This window comes from Lutjanus erythropterus, chromosome 3 (assembly GCF_056507025.1).
Source record: "Lutjanus erythropterus isolate fLutEry1 chromosome 3, fLutEry1.hap2, whole genome shotgun sequence".
Lineage (NCBI taxonomy): Eukaryota > Metazoa > Chordata > Actinopteri > Lutjaniformes > Lutjanidae > Lutjanus > Lutjanus erythropterus.
In genome coordinates this window covers 4,758,512-4,785,115 of record NC_139319.1, presented here as the reverse complement: position 1 = coordinate 4,785,115, position 26,604 = coordinate 4,758,512, and the positions used below count along the sequence as shown (strand labels likewise).

Genomic DNA, 26,604 nt, shown 5'->3' with positions numbered 1-26,604 from the left:
CGTCTCTTCTACAGTGAAGTTACAGAACTTCGCAAATCTTTACTCATATAATCATGACCCTCTGCTGAGCATTTCTTACTGACGCAGGTATGGTTGGTATTCGTCTGGTGAAATGTGTCATTTTCCTGCGGTACAGCATGTGAGCAAACACAGCACTCACCAGCTGAGCAACGTGTTTTGGCAGCTAGAGATGTAAGAGGATGTCCAGCATACTTTTTTGCAAATAATGGATGTATCATCATCCTAAACTTTTGAATTACTCTTGTAGGTCTAAGATAAAATATTCAGTAGCTGCATGAATTATTCAACTTTTTCAGACACTGATAGAGGAGACGAAGTAATGTTTGAAATGGGACAGAAACTAAATACAGTCCTACAGTCTTCATACCTAAATGACAAATTTTTCATTCCATTCCATTTTCAAATGGATGTATACCCAGTGTTGGGGGTAATGTGTAATAGTAATGATTTACTTTTAGCAGTAATGAAATTACATAACATAGTTTTGGTAAAGTAACAACAGGAAGTCAGGGTGTAACATCATCGCAGCACACCAGTGAAACGCTGGCAAGAATGACTGTGTGACAATAAATGAAAACAGCCACCTCACTAATAGTTAAAACTATAAAACAACACAAAAAAGACAGTTAGCAGCATATCAAACCATCCAAACATCTGAACAGACAAATTACAAAAAAGTAACTGGGACATAAAACAGCCGAGTCAATAAAACTACTCAATCGAGCATTTGGCATGATGGGAATTGTGGGCCAGCATGAAACTCACTGCAATATTTTATAGTCCATCCAGGAAATTGCGATCACAATGATTAGCGCAAATTCAACCAATCCCTGTGAATTCTGCACGACCTTGGAACTTTTCCACAAATTCGACCAATCACAGTAGCTTCCTGTGACTAATCACAGCAGTGCACCACACAAACATACACGTATGTCTCAGTGAATCCACTCAGTGTTTATTACTTCTTTGTATTTCTGTTTTTTTACTTTGTCATGGGTACTGAAAAGAACAGAAGGTTTGTCATTGCTTTGCATCTTTGTGAAAATCCACCCAGATGCACCTTACAATTGAATTAAAGCGTATTTTGCAATCCTGCGCCTTTTTGATACTCACTCACTTACTTACTTGGAACAGAGTGTGGTTTTATTCTCCCTGGAACAAGTTGCCTTTGATTTTTTATGAATTATACTAAAATAATTAACTAATTAAAATAACTTTTTTTTTTTTTTTTTTTAGCAGTTTTTACTTGCTTCTACAGTTTCATTGTAGAAAAACAAACAAACAGACAAACAAAAAAAAACGAATACACCCTAAAACAGAATTCAGGCATCGGGAATTTTAGGCTGCAGCGATCAAAAAACAAGACAGTGAACTCCTGGACAGATGACATCACACAGGCCATCATATATATTACATACATAGCTCCAGCTGTTAGCAAACTTTGTGCAAGAAAGGCTATCGAATTGTTCTAAATCATTGCACTATTGTTAATATAAGCAGGTGAATTTAACACCAAGTGGAAGCCACTGCACAGGAATGCATAAATGGGCCAGAGGAGAGCCTTCATTAGTTAAATAATAGTGCCACCACTGGATTTGTGATAAACTGCAATAAACTTGAACCTCCTCTTCTTCTTTATAATGCCTAGTTGTGCTGCTGTGGTTATTGTGGTGGAGGAAACGCAAAATTAGTATTCAGTAAAGCATTACTCTTCACAGTCAGTAATATTACAGAACATGTTTCACTCTTAAATCAAAGTAACTAGTAACATGTAATACAGTATATTTTGAAAGTAACTTGCTCAACACTGGTCACCAAGACAGCTTAACGCACTGCAAACTAACTAAAGATGTAACAAGACAAAACATAAAAGTTGTAAAGGATGTATGCATGACAAAAAAAAAGATGTAAAAGGACAAAAAACAATGCAAGCTGAATCAGTACTTCTACTTTTACCAAAGTCTTTTTTTTTATACAAGTATCTGTACTTCCGAGTACAGAATGTTTGTACTTTTGTGAACCTCTGAAGCAGCACCAGCAGCCCCCAAAACCCAATAACAATCAGCGATCAAGGGATTAATTTCAGGTATGGTTCATGCACTGGGACACTAGTAAATATTCTCTTAGTGTTTATTCAAGGGGGTGAAAAGGACAAACCCTCACTGCTGATAATCAATTATTTGGAAGAAAATTTGTGGATTGCACAGTCTCGATGTGGGAAGCAGTGTGCCGCAGCAGTAATTCATTTTGAGTAAGAAGACAGGTGGATTTTTACATAAAAGTCTGCTGAGTGCAGCTTTAATGGGCTTAAAAGCCATTTAAAGTTTAAACTCATTTACTAAGTCAATATATCACACAAGTATAATGCAAGAGTGTGTGTGTGCGTGTGCCATAAATGTCCCCAGTGTAAAGGTTTCATTGAGAAAAAGCTGAGGCAGGAAGGGTAAGGCGGTGCCCTCGCTAAACGGGAGTGGCTGGCAGCCGGCCAATCGCAGAGAGCGGGCGACCCTGAGTGACAGCTGGAGAGAGAGAGAGAGAGAGAGAGGCAGAGGGAGAGAAGAGTGTAAAGAGCTTTTAAGAAAAACAGAATGTCATCTACCACAAATGATGCAGTCACCCTTGAACCAATCACAAAGGAGTACTCCTTTCTTCACTCATTCATTGTTCCCTTCATAAAACACTCACTCGTTTACTCTAGAGGGAGCAGTAAACGGAGATTTCGGACACTTATGACTCATCATAACTTTACATCACCACTGGAAGCCGTTGTGGTCATTTATCATAGGCGAAGCATTGTACTGAGAGATTTGTTTTTCTAACCAGCATGTAGTACTGTAAGCTGACACACCGGATGCTTTGTTACACAAGTCGTCCTCAGAAACAGATTGGAAAAGGGCAGGCACTTTCAAAAAAACACTTGGCAGGTCATTGGATGAGCCATCTTTCTATCACGTCTAACACGGGCTAACTCAGGGGTGGGCAATTATTTTTCATGGGGGCCACATGAGAAATTTATCAGGCTGCCGTGGGCCAAACACAAATGATATAAGGACCTAATAATGGCCAAATCTCTAATAATAGAATGGTCAGAAATGTTCTATAAAGGGCACTTCTGCCGTTGGTCACCATCTCTGAAAAGCCATGTGATGAATTTATTTATATACATATAATACATATTTTATTGCCAATGTCCAAAACTTGATGCTTTACAGTGCACCCTGAATGCTGCATACAAGTAGGAGAAAGTAGAAGAAGATCAACATAAACAACATGGATGTACAATTTAATAATATAAAAAAGTTCCTTATCATAACCAATGAACACAGCCCTGACCCCTTTCAAAATAACGATCTGATAACAGTTTCATGGTAAGCAAAACGCCATTTATGGTCTTTGCTAGACTTTTAATTTTTAGTATTTCCATGATGATCTTGCAGGCCACATGAAAACTTTCAGTGGGCCACATTCCTGCCCCGCAGGTCTGGGCTAAATTCAACCAACTCTTGCTGAAGCCGATTGGAAGAGCAGCAAAATCATCTTTTCCATCACAAGAGTCTTCACAACTGTTCCTTGCTCTTCTTTCATTGAAGAAATACTCTCCAGTTCTGATATAACTGATGCTATCGCAGTATCTGCGCTAACCTCTTCAGGAGCCGCCATAGTTTGTTTGAGACGTGCTGCTTCCAGGGACACTTCTCGCTGTCATCACACCTAAAACCAAACCTGTAGCTGCCAATAGTCGCTCCTAGGACACTGATCGACCGAACCACTTTTGGTGCTCAAACAAACACATGACTTGAAACCTGGCAAGATGGATCCAGCATTGCTACACCTCTATCCTGATTGGATCTGACCAAGAACCAGAGGATACGCCATGGTGGCAACTTGTCAAAGTGAAGGAGCTAAATAGGATTCAACTCATTCATTTTATTTTTTGCACATGTTCATATGCTGGTGGAAAAGTCCAGCATCTTCTATTTTAAACTCACCAGCTGAGCAACGATGCAATCACATGTTTTGGAAGATAATTAAACCCAGAAGGCCAAATAAGAAATGTGTTGTGAACCTCTAGAAAGGCTAAAACTTTGCTGTTTTACACAGAGAATTGCACTCTGCTAATTACCTTCATTTGCAACACGAGTGTGAATAAAAGGCTTTCCAAATTTCCACCACTGCCATTATCGCCATGCTGCGCAGCCCAACCCTAAACACACCACGGTCCAACAAGGCCTTTTCTCCAAGCGGAGAAACGGCTGTGTCATTACGGGAAGATAGCTGTGACTAAGACTATTAGCTAATTGATAGGCTGACTGTGTTGGCCACTGCTGCGGCTGGCCATCCGGGCTGACACAACAAAACGCACACACCCAGCTTGTGCAATAATCATTTCAGACTCCGAGAGACGCCCACAAAATGCTTGAGTCTGTTTGAAAGAAGAAGAGAAAAAAAAGGAGTTTCTGACTGAGGCTTTTTCTCTGCAGAATAAAACAGAATAGAATATATATCGTTTTCAACATTTATGTGTTGCGCTTTAATTTTGAAAGTACATCTAAACTCCCAGCATAGAGGGGGAAAAAAATGCTGAAAATGCAAACCTGCTCACACAAGCCAAAATGTGAATGGGGTCTATTAGAAATGGTGTAGATGAAGCAGCAGCCAAATACCTGCTCCTGCTGGGCCACAACCCAAAATCCTCCACCTCTGAGCCGCTGGTTTGATTTGCAGCCCTAGTACATAAAGTGGAAATAAGAATTTGTTTCAAAGCACCGATGCAGGCTGCTGTCTTGTTAAGAACACAAATGTGCATCTCAAACCTGTGATTGACTGTCACTGTTCCTCTGATAACATGTGAAAAGGTTGTGGAATATCGTGGGTTAAGTGTTTCAATACAGAACGACAGTGTGTATTAATGCATTAAGTACATACATTTCCCTCTGCGTGGTTTTAGAAAAAAAAGGATATTTGTTTAAACTGCTGCCTTTGTGCACAGTTCCCTCCTTAGAGAGAACAAACACGCTCTCAGTGGATCGCTCCTCATTAAAATAAAGGACAAATCAATGATTTCTAAACCTTCTATTTATCTGGGAATGGAATTTGCTGAGCAGCCAGGCTTTTTCTGCAGAAAAAAGCATCACAGTCTCTAATTCATACCCTCACACATATTTACATCTTTAAATGTGTTTGCATATGTGATTTATGTAAATGGTTTTACCTTGGAGTGATGGTGAAATCTATAGAAACTAACATCAAGTTTTCTTTGTTATCAACGTTATTTTAAACATCATTGAGATGTTGAACAAAATATTAAAAATGCAATAAATAAGAAGTTAGAAAGGTAGCGTGATGCTCTTTATGCAAGGTTTTATTTTGACGTCGAGTATAACAGGTCACATGACCAGAGTTTCGTTAAGGGAACACCTGTTGCATTATGGGTCAGACTTGTTACAACCACAGAGGAGTGAGACAACGTGGCTGCAGAGGAAAAACATACGGCCCCAAAATAACCATATTCTGCACAGTCCAAGAGGCGCGCACAGGAATGTTTTGATTTTATAGATTAATTTGTGTATAATATTTGTTGAAATGCTTTTATGACATTTTCTGTTGCTGTTCTAACATGTATGGACCCGTCTATCACCTGATATGATTTATGTTTATTTTTTTTTTAGTTTCATGTTGTCTGCTGATAAAAGGGAGAAAATAAATCTTCAAAAGATATCTGTGGTCATTCTTCCATTGGACCAGTGTATTTACAGTGTTTGTCCCAATATAGTATGATGACCATAGTATACTATATTGTGATGGTGGCAGTATGGTGGTGATGTTTGTGTTTCGTAGCATAACTGATTCATCTGACCAGTCCTCTACTGACACTTTGTGGTCACATGAGGTACTGCAGATAAGTGCAAACTGCCTACATGCAAACACACACAGTGTGGTGAAGAGGTGGAAAGTAACTAAGCACATGTACTTAAGTACAGTTCTAGGGTGCTTGGTTACTTGATTATTTCCAGAGACTCTACAATATTTATTTAAGGACCTGTGTGTAAGATCTAGGGACACTATTGGCAGAATATGGCAGAAATGGAATAATATGTTTGTAAGTTTGTTCTCATTAGTGTATAAAACAGCCTAGAATGCTGGTATCGACAAGTGCTCAAGTCTTTTCACTGATCCAGTGCCACATATATTAAACCTGAACCCTGCTACCAACCCAGCAGTGACATGTACGCCTTTTTTTCCACCGGGATGGCAAAGTCAGGTTCTACAGGATTCCTTCTCTGTGCATACTTGTTAAGGTTTTACAAAGGGTTTAACCTGAGGCAGACCAGTCCACAATGATAACAGTCATATCACATCCATCACTCAGTATCGGCCGATACACAAAGTTCAGATATCGGAATCAGTATTGAGGAGGAAAAGTAGTGCTGGAACTTCTCTAATAATGAAAATAAGATTTGTTGTGTTTTTGTTACCTTAGAATGAGCAGTTTAGATTTACGGAGGGCGCGGGTCCTCTTACATGGAGGCCACCATGTTTCTACAGAAGCCAAAAACACCGACTCTAGGCCTTTTTGCATTTTGTGCAAGTTTTGCGACCACAGTAGGTTTACCTGCATGTTTGGAAGAGGAGAGTGAGACAAGGTGTTTGCAATCTGCAAGCTCATTGCTAGATACAAGTAAATCCTACACACTGGTCCTGTACTAACTTTAGTTAATAGTTACTTTGCAGATTTACATTACTACATAATACAGAATATACTAGGTTATATGAATAATAATTAATATTTTACTTTACCAGCTGCAGCATTAATGGGAGCAAATTGATGAATCAGACAATAGTCCAGTAATACAATTCGGCCATTGTGCATATTGAGTACTTTTACTTTTGATTCTTTAATATATTTTGATGCAAATACTTTTGTATTTGCAGGACTTTTACTTGTAACAGAGCATTTCTAAACTGGGGTATTATTACTTTTACTTAAGGGAAAGATTGAATAATAAAATGTGTGTACCGTAGTGGAAGAAGTAAACAGTGTTGTAAAATGCCACTCAGAAAAAACACAAACAAACAAACAGTAAATGACCCTGAGCTTAATTCTGTAGATGGTAGACTCTGTCTTTGTCATTCCAGCCATATACAGCTGGTACATAATGAAACCAAACAACGTTCCTCTGGGACCAGGGTGCTACTTCAGAAGAGACTGCACAGGATTAATGAAAATGAACAGGACTACATAACACATATAGTCGTCACAAGACTACATATGTTTTGCATTCTAATGCAAAACCCCTAGAACTAGACTCTGCTGGTGCTAGAAGTCGTCCTCGCCTATGTACACCTGCATGTATTTGTGTCTGCTGACACCTAGTGGTCACACAAACCACTGCAGCTCTTCATGTTTGTTTTCCTGTCATCAACCTGAAAGTCACGTCAGTATCAGAGATATCCAGAACCCTTAGTGTGTGCATGTAAGTGTTCACCACCACAACGCAGCTGTGCACAACAACCTTTTCCTGCTTCTTCTGAGGCTCTGACAGCTCATAAAAATGAGTGACTCTTGTCTTTACCAATGTTTCTCTGTCCCCAACCTCCACTCTCCATCACTTCTTCATTCTTTATCACCTAAACTCAGTCCATGTTTGACCTCCTCATCCAGTCAACATCTTAAGTCCTTCATCTCTACATCTATTTCCCTCTATCTTTTTATATCCCTTCTCTCTTCTTGATGACTATTTTTTTTAGTCCACGTGATCTTGTTTGAAGCAGCTGGACACCATGTTTTTAATCTGGATGTTCACGTACGTTTTGAAAAGAAATTGAGTATAAAATGTAAAAGGATGAATCCAAATGTTTGCAAAATATGGTTTATTATCGCAAAATATGAAACTCTTGGATAAAGGCAAGGTGAGACAAATCAAGCTCAAGTGTGTATTCCAGTTTGGCACTAGCTAAGTTCATGAATCCACAGCCTACAAGATATATCAAAGAGAAAAGTGCTAAAAATAAATGATAAAAATAAAATGCTCTCATAATATCACCATGACCAGAAACTTATTAAAAAAACTAATCAATCTTGCAGCACAGAAATAAACTACTCCACTTTGCTGTAAATACAAGAAGCCAAGTTGGAAAAATCAGTCATGCCAGCCTCCTAGTTATGAGCTGGAAATAGCAGGAATTTAAATATTTTCCAATTGGTAAGAACTACAGACAACAAAAAACAGACAAAACCAGTCCAAACCCTGGTTAAGATTAGAACTGATTTATTATGTGACCCAGATTTAAAGGGATAGTTTTCTTTTTTTTTTTTTTTTGTAGTTTGGAGGAACAGCAGGAGTAACAGCATGAAAGCTAAAGCAATGCACTGCTGAGGACAGGGTCAGCAGCAAAACGTATCTAAAAAACAGCCAACTTAAAAACATTTATATCAGTTTAAGTGTACGCCATATTTAAAATAAATTTCTCTATTTCTTTTGAGAGGTTGGTTTGGAATCTTACAAAAACAAACTTACAGATCGAGGCATCAGTAGATCGTCAACTCACATGCTGTGTGAGGTAAAATTGCTGTTTTTGCCAGAGGAGTTGGATTACTTTGGAAAGAGCGATATGTGACTTATATAAAGGCAGTTTCTGGAAAAAGGCTGTCTGAGGGCAAAGTAAAGCTGTGAAAATATTCTAAATATTGCACTTAAAGTAATATGGAGGGTTTTTTTTAAGTGGCCAAAATAAGTTTTTGCTGGTGACCCTGTCCACAGCAGTACATTGCTTAGTTTCCTGCGGCGGTACTTCTGCTGCTTCTCCAATCTGGGTGTGAGCAACATAAAAAACAACAACACATGGATTAACCCCTTCATTAAAAATTAAATTAAACATTAAAAAAAGGAGGTTTTCCTGTTCTTCTGCTGCCTTTGGCTTAATGCAGCATGAGCCTCACATTGGCCACCCCATTCAGAACACCCTGGACACGGCCCTGCAAACCCTTGAAACTGGTTTTACAATCCTTAAATCAAGCCCTGTGTGTGTGTGTGTGTGTGTGTGTGTGTGTGTGTGTGTGTGTGTGTGTATGTGTGTGTGCATGTGTGGGCATGGAGCCCACCTGCGTCACAGAGTGTGTCAGCATGACGCATTTAGTCCTGTATCACCTTGCTGTTACAAACACACACACGCACGGACAGAGGGAGAGGGAGAACCCTGATTTATTTCCCTCAACACATAAAATGAGACACACACACACATCACAGATAATGAGATCACTCATCACCATCAACACAAGAGGGCAGCAGTGTCGCACACGAGGACTCATACACTTCCTCCTCACGCCAAGCTCTGTGTGTGTGTGTGTGTGTGTGTGTGTGTGTGTGTGTGTGTGTGTGTGTGTGTGTGTGTGTGTGTGTGTGTGTGCGTGTGTGTGTGTGTCAGTCTGAGTCGTCGCCAGTTCAAGAGCCATCAGACCTTTGATCAAACTGACTGGTGTGTGTGTGTGTGTGTGTGTGTGTGTGTGTGTGTGTGTGTGTGTGTGTGTGTGTGTGTGTGTGTGTGTGTGTGTGGGCAGGTCGAGGTGAAATAAAGGAAAGGAAGTAGGATGAGTCACTGAGGATTTGGATGAAAGGGATAAATGATGAGAGGGGGAGATGAAGGCTCCTGTAAAGTAAGCCTAATCTGAGATTGTCCCCACCAGAAAAACAATCGCATTTTGTCCATTTACTCAAACATTTAAAACAAACATTTACTTTTTCCAGAAAAGTAACTGTCCACAGTGGTGGAAAGAGTAGTTAAAATCTGTGCTCAAGTTCAAGTACTGAAATATTACTCAATTACAAACAAAAATACTGAGGTAAAAGAACAAAGTATTCTTCACAAAAACTATGCAGAGTATTAGTTATTTTTTAACCAGTGATGTTTCACACCTTATCACTCAGAGTGGTTTCTATTTCTCCAAATCTTCAGTCTAAATTACTCCAAACATCTGTGCTCTTCTGCTCAGAAACAAACACGTGATCATCACACCATTCACCCAGGAGACCGGGGTTCATGTCCCGTGTGCAACCAAAACATTATTAAAAGTTATAAGGCACATAACGTTATGTGTGTCACATGATTTTTGTTGTGTGAGTAAATCAGGTGACGTACGTAATGTAGTTATTTAAACCCCAAACATGGTCTTATCCTAAACCAAGTGGTTTTAACCAAACTGGCACCATTTCACAGCGTTAATCACATGTTAAAATAAAAAAAAAAAGAAAAAAAAAAAAAGCTTTGCGGCCATGTCAGATACAGCCGCTAAAGGGTACTTTGTGCTCCAGTATCAGATGCTGAGGGGTGGTGAATCATTGGTATGTGGTGAGTTGGGATAAGAACCAAACCTGAGGGGTATTCCATCAACATGGGTAAAGGAAAAGCCTGGCTTATTTTCATAAGCCTGACTTATTTAAATGAGGGATCTGCTCCATGACTGTGGCTTATAGGAATCCCTGCTCAGTAACCATGGTAACCAATACCACCGAACTAGCCTGCTTTGTGGCAGGTTAAATGTCAAGTGTATTTTGGAAACTGAACCTCAAAAGAAAGTTCCCTCAAGTTTTTCTATGTGACCAAGCATGAATTTATGCGTTTACTTTAGTTCAAAATTATGCATTAATTTTTTTTTAAAAAGCTAAGAAAATCACGTCTCGCAAATTTTACTGTCTTTAAAAGCCAACAACACCCTTTTACTTAAAAGCTGAACATTTATAGTTTTAGAAAAATGTATGCCAAAGTTGTTTTGAAGTTATTTATTCATTCACTAATTTTCTTCAAGCAGTGAAGACAAAGAACATTAAGTCGGCTTGTATATCTTCTCCAAAATGATTTTAATGGCTTTTTGGTTTTTTTGCTTCATAAGAAGAGCTGAAGATTGACAGGAGAAGAAGGAATGACAGAGGGAGGACAAGATCTAAGTCTTACTGGACCTAGTATTGGCCATTTTTCACTGATTACCCCTTTACATTCTTCATATAGTTCAACCTGCAAGGTTTGTTTCACTGCTGAGAAGAAAATCACTGTCAATCAATTTTTTCTGACAATCAGCTGTTCTGGGCTGCTTATGTTCTCCGTGCACGCTCACAATGCAAGTAGTGGCTTGAGTTGCATTGACGTGACCATGCTAAATTGTGTTAGTGGAACGGTTTAAGTCTTGAGTGGAAGTTGAAGTTGATTCAAGCCAGGCTTTTTCACTTAAGCACAGACCTATTTATCCAGCTTGATGTGCCTGTTGCAGCATTTTGTGCGCTTTTGTCCTCGTGTCATGGTTTTTATTGGCCTGTCTGTGATCAGATAACCTGACTGGCTACAAAAATGCAGATGAAAGTTTTGGATAGCTAGTTAGATTACATAGTAATGAATAAAAATAGAATTGAATGAAAATATAGTCGTAAACATGCAAATGCCCAAAACAAGTTTGAGTGTAATTAGTTACTTCCACCCCCTGCCTCTCTGGTTTTGTGTGAATATACTATCCTGTGCAGCATTGTTAAAACAAGGTAAAACTTCTTGGGTACAAGGTCAAGTGAGGATCGCTGGACAAACACAACATGTGACAACTCATGAGACCAACAGCAGCTGAAGACACAGACATGATAAATAATATATCTACCAAGGTTTCCACAGGATTAGATTCTATTTCTGGTGAAGCTGTGATGCAGCAGGGAGGAGGGAACAAGGTGACTAATAAATAACTGAACAATAAATACAGCTCCATTGCTTCGTGTGTGTGTGTGTGTGTGTGTGTGTGTGTGTGTGTGTTTGTGTGTGTTACTGTCCACCCTCACAGACTAACAGACTTTGAGGCGTGTTTCCCAGAAGTCCACGAGGATTTAGGGCTGTCCTACTGTCAAACCGTTAAGTTCCCGAGGGCTGCCTTGCGGGCGTTTTGAGCCTTTTATGCACACTTTCCTTTTGCCATGTTAGAGTTACATGTAGGAACAACTTTCCGCCCACTAGAAAGACTGAAATTGCTTGCAACAAGGTCTGTCAGGTGCAGAGAGCCATTTAGTCCCAACATATTTGAGAAAAGGCGGACATCCCTACAGCCGATATCTCCAAAACTCTGCAACTGATGCCACAACAATCTAGATAGATAAATAGCAGGACAAACATGCATGTCTGATGTTCTAATGTTTGTACTACAAGTTGTTACTCACCGTCTCATATTACACCAAGACTACTATCTGTCCCAAAAATGCAGCGATGCCTGCGAGCTAGTTCACGCAGTCAACTCGAGCTGCACTGCAATCACATGTGACACGCCTCACTCTCAGTAGTAGTTTACTTTCAAACTTGAGTCGACTCAGTAAACTTGATCTGACTTCTTCTTAACTTCTTCTGATTTGATTGAATGCAGACAGTCAATGTAGTGTGAAAAAATACCACAGGTGTGCAAACAGCTGTTTGAATGGGACACTACGTCGCTTCCATGAAACCAAACAGCCTCGGGTGAAGACAAAAAAAACAAAATGTAATCACTGTGCTTCATTAGCATACAGTCACATCGATTTATCTCTAAAAACAGTTGCTACTAATCAGAATACTAATTCTCAGACTGATAGGACAAGGGGGAGGACGCACAGAGAGACAGTAGGGTAGACAAGAGAGGGAAAGAGGGAAGAAAGTATGGAAAAAAGAGAAAAGGAAGGATAAGAAAAGGTATAAAAGAAAGTGTGATAAGAGATAAATGAATGAACAGGAGGTAAAAGGAAAGAGTGGAAGATTTAAGAGGGGAGGGAGGGAAAAAATGGGAGGGAAGGAGGGGACTGACGGGTGAACAGAGAGGAGAGGTGGACGGAGAGAGACGGAGAACGCGGGTAAGTATTAAAATGAATGATGGGCACTCTCCAGTCAGAAGTGCAGCTGGCAGCAGAGTGGCGTCGCCAAGCCAGCAAAACAAACTGAGTGATGCTGGCACTAATACAACGCAACAGAAAGACAGCCGCTGAGGGAGAGACAGAGCGATACAGACCAGGGGAGGAGACGTTTTACTTTGGCCCTTATTAGAATACGTCTCCAACTGCTCTTGGAATATGGTTTTGCCATAAATGTTTCAGAGGAAAGTTGCCTAAGAACGTGGAAATACCAGAACGTGTTGGGTTCTTGTACTGTGCAAAAGTTAGGGAGGTGGTCGGGGTACAAATGGCTCACAACACTGTATAGAGAGAGAGAGAACATCTGCCCTGGTAATTTGGTGCTAATTGTGACATTAGCAGCAAACAGATTGATTGATTATGAATTGATTTGCAAATTAACTGCCTATTTTGATAATCAGTTAATTGGTTTGAGTAATTTTTCAAGAAAAAAAGGGCAAATTTCTCTGATTCCAGCTTCTTAAATGTGAATATTTTCTGGTTTCTTGACTCCTTTATGACAGTAAACTGAATATCTTTGGGATGGGGGCAAAACAAAGACTTCATCTGAGGCTTCAGGAATCATTGATCGACATTTTTCACCATGTTCTGATATTTTATAGACCAAACAACTAATCAGTTAATTGAGGAAATGATTGACAGATTAATTGATAATGAAAATTGTTAGTTGCAGCCCAGATCAAACTGGGGGCTGCCTGTTGTCCCATTATTCCAAAACCCCAACAGTCTGAAAAATGTCCCATTGGACAGAAAGCACTTTTGTCCATCAGCCCCTTATCCTGAAAATAAAACCCCACTCTGACTCTCCCTGGTGTTTTTCCCTTAAATTACAAATCTAAGTTTGGAGTATTAGGCCTTCGTTTTCAAGATAATGATCTGTCAGACCAGTGGGTTTTCAGCTCAGTGGCACATTTTTCAGACTATTGAGGCCGCTGGACCAACACCATGACACTGTCAAACTGTAAAATTGTAAACTGTATTTTTTGCTCTGAAAGAAAAAAAGGGTTGAAATCTCCAAATAAGAAAAATCATCAAATATAAACTCCTTTAAATTAATGTGCAAAAAGGCAAGACTAAAAGATTGTCTCCTCATGCTTTATTTGAACCCAAGTGAAGTCGAGACCAGCCAATCTTTAAAATTTGTCTTGTGAAGTTCCCTGTTGCTCCTTTACATGAGTGTATGAAGTAAAAAGTGATGTCAGATTATTCAAATTCTGCATCTAAACACCAACTGGAAATTTAGCAGCCATCAGATAAATGAAAATCTACTATGTTTTTAACCTTATTTAATTTACAGGGTTATGTATAATCAGATGTGAATGGAAGTCTAATATTCAGAAATTACACACATTCAGTGGTGTTAAACGTCGCCAAAAGTCAATTAAGCAGTTAAGAGCAATGCCAGTTGGCCCAGTACAAATCCAGCATATCAGTGTGAGGCAGAGCCGAGCCCTCGGACATCAGTGTCTTTGGATGTTGACGTGTTTACAGCCTGTCTGATCGACTGACTGCTTGTGTTTCTTGCCCTGTCAGACTTCATTACAGCTTCAGACGTTGATGTTCTCCCAGACGTCAACAATTAACTTTGTGAGAACGGTTTCATCAAACGGGTATAAATTGTGGTTAAAATAACATCAAAGTTTTGAAAGAATTTGCCTGAAATTTAAGTACAAAAAATATATATAATGTCACAAGACATGTCTGTGTCCAGTATAATAAGGGTCTGAAGTGGGTATGGTCTTTTGTGTTGGGGTGGGGCCGTCCAGCAAAAAGAAGCAAATCAACATGGGGTGTAGTACCATCAATTGGTAAGATATATATCACTTTTAAACATGTTTGAATTTAGGTAACGTAATAGAAAAATAAAGTCAAAGAACAAGTATAAATGTAAATATATGTATATGTAAGTAATGTAGTCGTAGCAGTAAGTTTGATTATTTAAAGACACACACAAACACGGTCAGTTGGATGTTGGTTTATATGTTTATATGAAATTAGCTTCCTGCTCCATATATCAGGAGGTGTTCATTCATGAAAATGACATCAAAGAGAAAAAGGAAGAATTTTTTAAAAGAGCTGCTCAAGCAAAGAAATGGGAAAAGCGAGTGCTGTTAATACCATGTTACCTTGAGGACCTGAAATAAAGAGGAAACGTCTCAATTTGAAAATGACTTCATAGAAAAAAAAAAAAAATGACTCGCCACAGCCAGAGTTGGGGGGGGGCGATTGATAACTGCAGCGGGAGAAGAGGGTCAAGGGTGAGTTTTCATCACAGGGACAGAGGACAGAGTGAAGATGAACAGCGACTTCATAGACCTGCATGTGAAGATATACAGCCAATTCACCTGACAGTAGGTAATAATGCATCACTGAACGAATGACGGTAGGTTTTATAAGTAAATTTACAATTGTAACTTGAAATGTCATAATAATTAGAAAGTTTAATTTATTTTTCAAACTCAAAATGTCTTCAAACTAAAGAAACAAACAGTCATTAGTGAAAAACTTTAGTTTGGACACCAGCAGACTGACTGCACATGACCAGGACCACTCAGACATTGTGTTTGTATCTGAAAGAAAACTCAAAATACAAGAAAACTGGTGAATGTGAATCACCCGTACACGTGACTTAAGAACAAATCTGTACATACGAGGGGTTCTTGCATGAGGCCCAGTGATTGAGAATGAAATAACTAAATAACTACAAAAACAATGTGAGAAGTCGGTCCATCTGTTTGTACACGTTTTTTCAAATGTCAAGATTGTGACAGGATTAATTAATCAATTAATCGAGAAAATGCACACCAGATTAATCGACAATGGAAATAATCATTAGTCACAGCCAGGGGTGGAGGGTTGGGGGTCGTATTTTATCATGGATATTAGGGATGGGCATTTTCGACAAACTTTTTGATCGATAATCATGAGAATTAACGATCAATTATCGATTTAATCATTAAGAAATGTCTGATAGAAAAAATGATTAAAAATACCACAGGCAGTCTAATTTTTCTCAATTAAGTATTTATTTCAAGAAGAACCTTTAATCCAACAATCTTGCACAATTTAGGCTACAGTTTAAATGTGCAACTGTTAAACAAAACACCGCGAGGCATCGGGCTGAAACTCTTCACAAAATAAAAGCCAGCACAGTACTATTTTCTCAGCCAAAATACAATTCTGCCTCTTTTAGGCAGAATAAAAATCATAATAAATAATAATAATTTAAGGAGAACTTTAATCCACGTCTTGCGCGATTTACAATTTAAATGTGCAACTGTTAAACAATAGAAATAGACCTACGCGGAGGCGTCGGGACTCGGGATCTTAACAAAATAAGAGCCAGTAGGATATTCTCTAAAACAAAATAAATAGGCTACATTTCGCCTGTTTTAAACACAAAAATAAAACATCATATTATTAACTAAAAGTCGTTTAATCAAAGAACAAAGTAGACTCGCAGCTGACTTTTTTTTTTTTTTTTTTTTTTTGCCAAAAGGCACGACTGAGAGAGGGAGATCCCACATAACAATAACACATTATAGGCCTATAGGTTTACATGAAGGCTACGGTGGTAACTGTCCTGGGCTATAACTTACTTAACCTACTTGTTTTTGTTCGCCGTGCACGCTTCATGTTTACTACCTTCAAATACGGCGGCAGGGCAGAAGTCAGCTCGCAGGCGGTTTTCTCTGCTGTCCTTAAGCTATATCGCCCCCCGCTGGTGGGATATTTTACTACCGCCACATAGTGAAATTCATTACATTGCTTTCTCGACGCACACTACATGAACTCTGTTTAACACTGTCGAAAAATCGAAAAAAAATTACGTGATCGACAAAATTCTTAATGATCAATTATCGATCATCGATCAATCGTGCCCATCCCTAATGGATATGTTATAAGGGGTGAAATATTTTTCTCCTGTCTTCTACTGGGACAATGGGTTCAATTCAAGCCTGCAGCCCTTTGCTGCATGACTCTCTCCCCACTTTTCTTTCTTCTCTACAGCTGTGCTATTCTAGTAAAGGCAAAAAACCCCAAAAATATACTATAACAAGTCACTTTAACTGTTTATGTTCATCCCCACATACAAGCTGGACTCTGAGGACCACTCGTGCTCAGTGTTTAGGTCTGACAGTTGTGTCTCATTGTAAATGAGACAAAAACTATTTATGTAATGTTTATTAAGCATCTGAAATGAATGAAAAAGAGAAAGTGTGTTCTATTTGAGCAAACACTCATACACAGAGTGGTTTATGGGGGTAATGGCTTTTGGCAAGAAATTGAAGCTTTAGCGTGAGGGCACTGCAAATGACTGCCACCTCCCTCTGTGGAGGAAGATGAGGAGAGAGACAGACAGGGTAGAAGGATAAAATGAAAGAACAAATGAAGGAAGACTGTTTTGCTTTGATGAATTTTGTTACTAAACTTTCATTTTATTTTCTTTAAACCTCCAAAAATTAATGCCAAAAATTTTAAAAAAGACATTGAAATATTGCAAAAACGTTTTTGGCATTTGGTTGATGTAGAAAAAGTGGTTTATCAATAAAAGCAAAATGCAACAAGGTGCAATGGAGATAGTTAAACTTAAAGAACGAAACACTTAAAGAATAAATCATGATATACATGAAACATGAGACTTAAACATGCACTGAAGCTTCCAGTGAAGAGACAAAAAATAAGGACAATAAGGACTACAATGTTTCTTACCGATTCATATTTCCATTGTGTTTTCTACATTGTTTTTTTTAAAAGGGACCAATTATGCTCATTTTCAGCTCTATATTTTCACTGGGCTTTCACCAGAGTGCCTTTGCATGATTCACAGTTATTTATCTTGTACTTGCCCTTTATAAAGCCCCTCTGCTCAGCCTCTGTCTAAAACAAGCTGATGTAGCTCCTGTGTTTTTAAGCCCTCCATCCCTAAAAACCCACTTTCCTCTGTCTGGTCAACTTCCCAAAGGGGGTGTATTCTGGGCATAACATGCACAAATCAGAGTATCGGCTCTCATCACCTTTAAGAGGCAGGTGCGCCACAAGTGCAAGCGTTGGCAGCAAGATGTCGGACTTAACCAGGAAAAAACAAAGAGAAAAGCATGGAGACAAACCTCCTTACACTCAGGTTATCCAACAGGTCTACAAAACCAGCACCAGCCGCTGACAGAAGCACACATGGCTGAGTCGGTCAGGTCTAACGTCTTGTTAATTCTGCACGCTATAGATTGTAAATGTTTAACCCTCGTCTTCCTGGTTCCCACTAAACACTACAGCTGCTCCATCTGTCACGCTGACTGGTCTGTCAAAGATGATCTGACAGCTGTCAGGGCAAAGACAAGTTCATTTCAAATTTTGCAAATGTGGGGAAAGTGATAACTGCCCTTTGCATCACCCGCACCATCCGCTGCGCGCCAGCTGTAAGACAGGTTCCCTTGAGACAAAATGTCCAGAATTTTAAGCATTTAAAAAATGGTAAATTGTAGATGTAACAACTGATGTGTCATGTATTCATTGAAGTACATTTGCTTGTGTTGCAGCCAGTTTCTTCTGGGGAAAAACTTGTATTCTCTGTCATTGAACTGTCAGCGTGACAGCAGGTGTTCTGTTTGTACGGGGCAGGAGACGGCTGATTTGATTAGCCATGATTGATGTCAACCAGCACGTGCACCACCCCAGGTGTCTGTGCTTGCAAAACAACTAAAAATTAGGTTCTCTTGCCCGGGTGTGTAACTGCAGATTGTGTGACGCCATTCTATCAACCACAAACAAAAAAACAAGTTTTTTCCACTGGATACACAAAGAACTGAGGTGATAAAAAAATCCACCATTACAGTAATTTCTCCTTGCTGGAGGGTTTTTAATTTTTTTAAATCTCTGAGTTTTAATGAGGTCTGTCTCACTCCAATGACATCAAATGATAAAAAAAATAAAAATAAAAAAAAAATAAAAAATACAAAGACCTCTAGTCACTTTCACTTCTAAATCAGTGAGGAAATGGCAGATGCAAGTTTATTAAAACATGAATACAGCAGCGGTCCACTTGTTTTTGGGTCAACGATTATCATGAGAGAGACAAAGACATCATGTCTCGCTTCAACATGTTTCCAGGTGAATAAATGACTTGGTCAACTCTCCCCTCTGACCCCGTCTTTGCCTATTTTTGTCTCATGTTTTCCAAACCACAGGCTTTCTCAGCTTACTGTGACCTTCAGGAATGTCACAGCCTAAAAAACACATCTACAGTAACTGAACGCTGGTGACAGCGAGGAGGTTAAAGAGATACGAGCAGGACGGTGCCTGGTTTGACTTCAAGGCTGCCTTTAGAAAAATGTAACGGAGTGGTCGAATAAGATGCTGCTTCTATCATACGAGTAACATGGACGAGTTGACAAGATGTGTCTCAGAAATACAGAGTCTGCCTGCAGTTGTTAGCTCAGTGACTGCTGGCTCTGTCCACAGTGCTCAACTGGTTCAGCTTTTGCCCTTTGCGAGCTGTCTGGCAAAGACCTTTCAAGCAATTTTATTGTTGCAAACAAATTTCCAATGTCAAAATAGTCCAACAATAAAATGAACGCCTTGCTTCCACTGGACATGTCGCATCTGGGATGTGGCTTTGATCCATCCTCCTGCAAGAAGAAGTGTTTAAACTGCCCAAATTTGTTGACTTTGTCTTTTTTCTGTAGGAGTAGTAAGCTACACTGTTAGATATTTTCCCTTTTGTCTGTTTATATGATGGCGAGTCTGCATGGGAGTCTTTCTGACTGTCTGGCTCGATCTGCTCTATGGAGTTTGATGCAAAATCCACCAAAAGTCTCAAGTGTTATCTTGAATAGCTGCGCCCAGCTCCTGTACGTACGTCACGTAATGCAGCCACGCGCGATGAAATCAAGCAATAAAATTAAAACCTGTACAGAGAGTTTGTGTTTTCAGAGCAACAGGCCCTCTGATCCAAGGCTGTTTGTATTTGCCATAACAGGCTGTCAGACAAATGGGCTTTTGATCTGAGCAGACATTTTTTGGACTATTAGAATTTCGTAACAATGGACTGAATTATCTCAACAACATTCGTGCTCCCTAGTGGATGAATCCTACTTAAATTATTGATCCACCAACTTTTCTTCTGGTCCCACTGGCAGGTCAAAGTTTTACTTTACCCTGTGAACTATTTAAACATTTAATAGATGGATTGGCACATTTATTTATTTATTTATTTACAAATATTCATCGGTTCCAGATGACTACTGACTTTGGTGACCCACTGACTTTTCACCATTGTGATGTTCAAATCACTGGTTTGGAGTGAAAAGTGTTAATAAGTCTTGGATTATGTCAAAATTAGGTTTGTAAAATTGTTTCTTAATCATTGGTAACATTAACACATTAATCAATTTATTGGTATTAAAAAAAAACAAACAACTACCTACCTTACCAAGCAAAACCAAATGAGTTTCCCCTCCTAAATCAAAGCTTTATCAACATGTTGCACTCTGACATCATTACATAGCCTATGAAGCTACATATTAACCACATACTTGCTTGTGATTAATCATTATCATCCCTCAAACAAATACCTGTCACACTAATGAAATTTCCATCAGCCTCTGTTGTTGTACGCTGTGTTTACTACTAATAATCAAATGTTTGCCTGCTAATATTATAAACTGACATTAGCCATTGGCTCACTGTGCCTATGTGCAGTTCCTCAGTCTCAGAGCCACTACCATGGCTCTATACTCTTGTTTTCCTTTACCTTGAATTAGTTGATAAAATAAACTACATAAAACATATTTTAAAAAATAAATAAACCAATATTCTCATTACTCTGGTCAGGACTGTCTACAAACATGTCCTGAAGCTAACAGTCTCCCCAGTCTCCAGACTCACCGGTTTATGAGGCAGAGCCTGTCATCCTGACGAACACACACTTCTCAAAAACTGTAACTGTCCACAGGGAACAACCACAAAACAACATGAATTGTGAAAAGAGCACAGAGGCTGCTTTTTATTTGCCCCCCGTTTCAGATGGATTTTTACTGAGGTGAAAACAATGTGTTGTATTTCTGCACCACAGGCACCACAATGACACTACAACTGTTACTTCTAACTATTACTTATCAGAATTATCATTTATGTTAGTGGGACATCATATCACTGAATCAGGACACTTATCTTTCTGTGTAATAACTTACATTTTCTTAACACGTCATGTCTCTCTTGCACTAGTGTATTCCATCATAGTCGGTTACCTCATGTTTATTAGCTGCAACCTGCAGCTCTATAGGTCACTCCACTGGTTGGTCGGTTCGTCCCACCACCTGGCGACCACATTTTCTTGTTCTAGGAGGCTGAAATTTGGCATGGAGTTCAAGCGGGAGGGTGTGTTTTGTGTTCATGCCAACTGGCTACGAGGGGTCTGGCAATGAGAGTGACTTATTGCAAAAAGGCACATAACTTCCAAATTCATTCACAGACTTGCACAAGATTTAGCGGAAAGGCTCGTCACGAGCCAAGGGACGGCTCCGGTCATTCCAACAGGCAAGAAGGGGAGTGGCCAGTGACAAAATGGTGTCTAACTTTTAAACCAATTCATGTAATATGACCGCACTAAAAAATGGTTTGCTGAGACCAATGATGCCTCCCATACAAGTCTATAACAGAGTTCTGCCTCACCCCCTAAACTTTAGCCATGCCATTCTATAGCTCAATACCTGGGCTGCGTTCAGCCGAAACAAACAGCTGAACGTTTATCTAAATCTGTGTCCCAGGAGAATAAACATAGCTTTTCCATAAGTGAAGAGGCACACTCCTACATAGATCCTTGGCAGGTGGCATATACAAATATATACACATCACTGCTGATGGGGTAACAACTCTGACATACCCATCAAACAAGACAAAATGTACCTGAAAGTTCATTGCACACTGCTGCACAACGTTTTGAGGAAATGCACTACTAGTCTGTAAACCGTTGCAAAATGGTGCACAGTGTTTTCAGATTCAAAGTGCCGCCATTTTCTTTGAGCAATTATGATTCCCACGAGTGCCTATACTTTAGCCACATCCCATTTCGTAACTCATGAACCACATGTCACTGGACTTGGCAGAGTTTTCCATTGGTGTGACATCACAAGATGTTTTTCTACAAAATGTTTCTTGTAGTGGACATTGTGTCAACAACCCCCCCCCCCCAAAAAAAGCATTATAATGGTAAATCTTCATTTGCTCCATTTTATTCTCTCTTTTTATCAATATAGGAAATAAATAAAAAACAAACATCATCAAGCATTTTTAATGATAAAGTTGTACTTAATTTCACTCAAAACTCTGCTTTGTGGGTAAATCTTGACAGTGAAAATCACTCAAACCACATGACGTGAACATGTTTACACGACATGATGTTACATTAGGGAGACGCTCTTGGTCTCTTCACAAACATCTTCCCACTGCATCCTTCTCTCCTGCGAATAAAGCGCGTACACTGACCTATCCTCTGCAGGTCTCCCAGAGGCCTGGTTGGTTCGACCTGTACTGGATCCAGCTATCTGTGGCAGCCAGATTAAAGAAACGCAGGACGGTACAGAAAGTCCGCTTCTTTGTGTGACTTGACCTTAGAAAAAAGGCTGATCACGTGGTCACAAGGATCAAAAACTGTTCTGCCTCACTCAGCGCTCTCTGTTTCCTGAAATATGGAAAATGGTTGAAAGTGAGGAGAAGCATGTCCTCCTGTCCCCCACAAAAGACATGGGTTAAAATCTGCATTTATCTTTTTTATTAATTGACATAAATATAGCATCTTAATATAGTTAAAACTCTCATGAATCAAATCATGAATCTGATCATCTTTGCCAAAAAAAAATGGATTGCCAGGTCTTAGGATGTTATATACAGTATATTTATAATGTGTATATAGTTTTCTTACTTTCATATGTATTACTTGTCTTTTTCTTGTGCTGTTGTCATACTAATTGGCTTCTTGGGGATCTATCTTGTCATGTCTTCTTAATTAACTAATATGATCTTCTGTTATTTGATTGATTTTATTATTTTTTGGCAACATATGGAATCTGTGTGTTCTGCCAATAATGAAGTCACTGACCTGAACTGGTGCCAGAGGCAGCGAGACAGGTAATCCAGCAGAAGCTGTAAACATGCTCTCAATCACAATTAGAGGGGAATAATGGCGGAGGACATTGGTCGTGTTGCAGTACATAAGACATTTGGGTGTGATCAACTCGTCGACATTGACTGCCTTGGAGACTGGGAGGGCATTAATAGAGAGGGAGTGACAGAAAGGGGGAGAGGCAGGCTGTCACGCAGGACCAGAGGGTAATAAAATCTATCTAACCTATCAGGAATCTTTCCATCCATGGATCAAATGCATGACGGGGTAAGTGGGGTTTTAACCTGTCATTTCTAATAAAAATCAGCTCAGCAACCCCCAAGGCTTCGCTGACACACCTGGTCTGATCTGCAACTGGGTCAGCAGCTGTCTGCCTGCCCGTCTTTCTGCTTGTTTGTCTGTCAGGAAAAAAAACACAAGGTGATATGAAGTCTCTCACAGCCTGTCACCACCCACCGCCTCCGTTACAAAGCTCACGACACGGCAGGCTCAAGGACGCAGCAGCTTGTGGCGGGAAAAACGCCGAAAGAGTCGAGTGACGTTCGGTGCAACTGTTCTCAACCGCGTGGCATCATGAGTAAGTGGTCCGCACGGTTTCGCTGCAGCCGAACTCACTTTCATTTCACTGATTACTTCCTCTGCTCAGTTTGAAGGTGTGTTAGTCAGTCAAATCAACTGCTGCAGGGGCTGATTGCAAGAAAAACCCACAGACTCACTCAAACTCATTCATTCTACAAAATATATACGTAAATATAAAGTGACAAGTTTTCTTTGGTTATGATAATCATATAACATTGGATCCTAATTTCTGTTTTAGTGCATCAATGTTCCCATTTTCAACAAAGTTAATTTAAAACTTGGAGTACAACTACATACTTTAATCAGAAAACTAGAAAAGTGCACTCAGTAGAGTGCAGATTCCTGCAAACCACGGTGAAGCACCTACTGCAATGCCACCACAACTGGCAAGTTCACCTGGCAGAGATTTGTAAAGTTGACCCCCACATGTGTTTGTCCCCAAACATGCATTCAGACTGAATCAATTAGATAAATATACACATAATTCACTTTCTAATTTTCTTTTTTACAGTAGTATCTGTACTTTACACTGGAAATTATGATGTCACAATGAAGCTTACCTTTTGGATATATAAAGTCATCACCTCATCATTTCATCCCATTAGATATTTGTGTGTAATTTTGTTTGTTATTACTAAAAATGTGTTCAGAGAGGTGACATTAAATTAGTGGTCCCGTTTACCAACTTAAGATTCTTGAGATATTATGTTCACAAGAACTGGATGACCTGAAAAATAATACCTGTGGCCACGGCTGTCACCAGCATGAGGCCTGAGAAGAATGTTTTTTCAAGGTTTTTCAAAAATTCTGAATCACAGAGGTCCTTCAGCATACAGTCATGAATATGCACAAAAAGAATTAGGCTGATCGAACCAGATGTATTTGAGATTAGCTACAGACTAGATCTGCAGGACTCTTGATCACCCACACACTCGTACACACTCAACCAGTTTACACAAGGACAATAAGACTTTTTTTTAAAAAAAAAAAGAAACCATGTTTGAGTGGTGCATAAGTCTGCATGACGGGGCTGGGAAAGACCACCTGAGCTTCACGGGGGGGTCCTGAGGCCTTCTAGATTTTAAGGGGTGTGAGAAAACTAACGAAACAAACAAAGAATTTCTGTGAAGAAAACTAAATGAAATCATTATTTTAAAGTTTAGAAACAGAGCAGACACCCCTACACATACTGCATTCAATATTTTCAGGTCTTCTGTCATTTGTGTAGTTGCTAAGTCAGCGGCAGTTGTAGCGTGGCTAATGTTAGGTGCGTCAGCCTTCTGAGGTGCAGGTTATGTCAGTGTCAAGTTACAAAACAATGAGTTGTGGCTCACTAGGGACTCTGCACACTTGGGATAATAATGCAGCCAATGCTCCATATGCTGAGTAGTTTGCTGTAATAGATATATAGGTGCCACACAGTGATTTGTCAGGTTAGTTAGCTCACCTGATTGCACCAGGATTGATGGGCAGCTTTTTGTCAGTGTATATTAAATGTTTTTTTTGTTTGTTTTTTTTAAATACAAACAGGCTGATTTATCTCTGCTATGTTGGAGTCATATTCATGTGTATTTTCAGACATATGTGAATTATTTTTAATTATTATTTAATATGCAAACTAACTATAAAAAATTCTCACAAGATAAGAGCGTGGTGAAGATCTGTACAACTATAATCCCAGAGCTTTCACTCTCTGCTAAACAGCCATCATGTATAGAAAAGAACACAGTTAAAACAACTAAAGAGGAAACGGAACAACTGCCAAATGTTTCTACAAATCTCAGGAAAAGTAATTTCTGATGCAACACTCACATAATGTGCTCAAAGTAATCCAGACTGCCTGCAGTTATTGCATTCACTATGTGGTTGTGCAGTTTATCATTTGTTATGTACCATTATTGTTATGCATTGAATATAATATGAAATATGTCACTTAGTCAGAGGTTGTCAGTTTACTCAGTGATAGAAAAGGGGTCCCTTAAGGAGAAAGGCTGATCCACAGAATGTGATCATCAAATCTACAAATACAGCTTGTGTTGTTAAAGAAAACGTTTTCTTCCTGAGTTGTCTTTCAGAGACGTACAATCAATGAAGACACAAAGCTATCGATTTTCTTACTTGTTTGACTCGCTTTTGTACTAAAAGCTTGAACACTATTTAGACACGATGTATTGATCTCACAATAAATCTTATAGCGTCCAACTCTTGGGGCCAAATTACCATCTGATGCACCTCACTTGGAAAGTTTAGCTCTGTTCTCCATCCTCAGATTAGAGAACACAAACTGAAAAGGCTCTCTGCTGAATAAAATCTTTAAAGTTTTGGTTTATCCAATCTGCTCTTCTCTTTGTTTTAACAAAAAAAAAAAAAAAAAAAAAAATGTGTGGAACTGACGTGTCACCTTCTGTTCATTTGATCCTTCAAAAACAAAAAAAACACACATCCTCCACATTTTTGAAAAAACTACAATCAGCAGTGTTCATGAACCTGACACATGATATTCACTGTTAACTGTGGTTTTAAACTTACACTGAATTAAAGTCTACATGTAACATGAAAGCGGAACTAAGAAGTAGAACAATATGATTTGAGTTTGACAGAAATACAAAAAGAAATAGATTTTTTGGCATATATTGCTAAATAGAAACACAGTATGATCAGTGGTGTGATCCAAAACAGTTAAAGGCATTTTTTTTCATTTCATCTCAACTTCAGCTGCAGTTTAAAGTTCCACTAATTGATAATTTCTCATCTGTACATTGAATCAAATGTCTACATGTGAGCAGAAACTTGAAGTAAGTAACCCACAGAGAATTATCACTCGATTCTGTTCGGTGTCTCTGCTCTCATCGTCCTCATTTCCAGCAGCAGCAACAAGTTCTGATAAACCGACTCTATGCTGCCTGGACAGGTTCTCGCCAGGATACCTTTTACCTGCTACGCTCCCGTACCTAAACAGCTGCGAGAGTCCAGGGATTTCCA

At 39.2% G+C, this 26,604-nt stretch overlaps 1 protein-coding gene across 2 annotated transcripts in view; it reads right to left on the bottom strand.

Moving 5' to 3' along the window:
• Nucleotides 1-1,498: 1,498 nt before the first annotated feature.
• LOC146329499 (uncharacterized) overlaps nucleotides 1,499-26,604 on the bottom strand; it is a 36,627-nt gene continuing 11,521 nt past the window's right edge. The window contains exon 3 of one of the 2 annotated variants that reach the window (XM_084714767.1): nucleotides 1,499-2,540. In XM_084714767.1, coding sequence (XP_084570893.1) covers nucleotides 2,360-2,540 — 181 coding nt within the window. In that variant the 3' untranslated portion in view covers nucleotides 1,499-2,359. Of the gene's footprint in view, nucleotides 2,541-22,131; nucleotides 22,603-26,604 lie in introns of those variants that run through there. The other variant, XM_084714768.1, reaches the window with a different exon arrangement.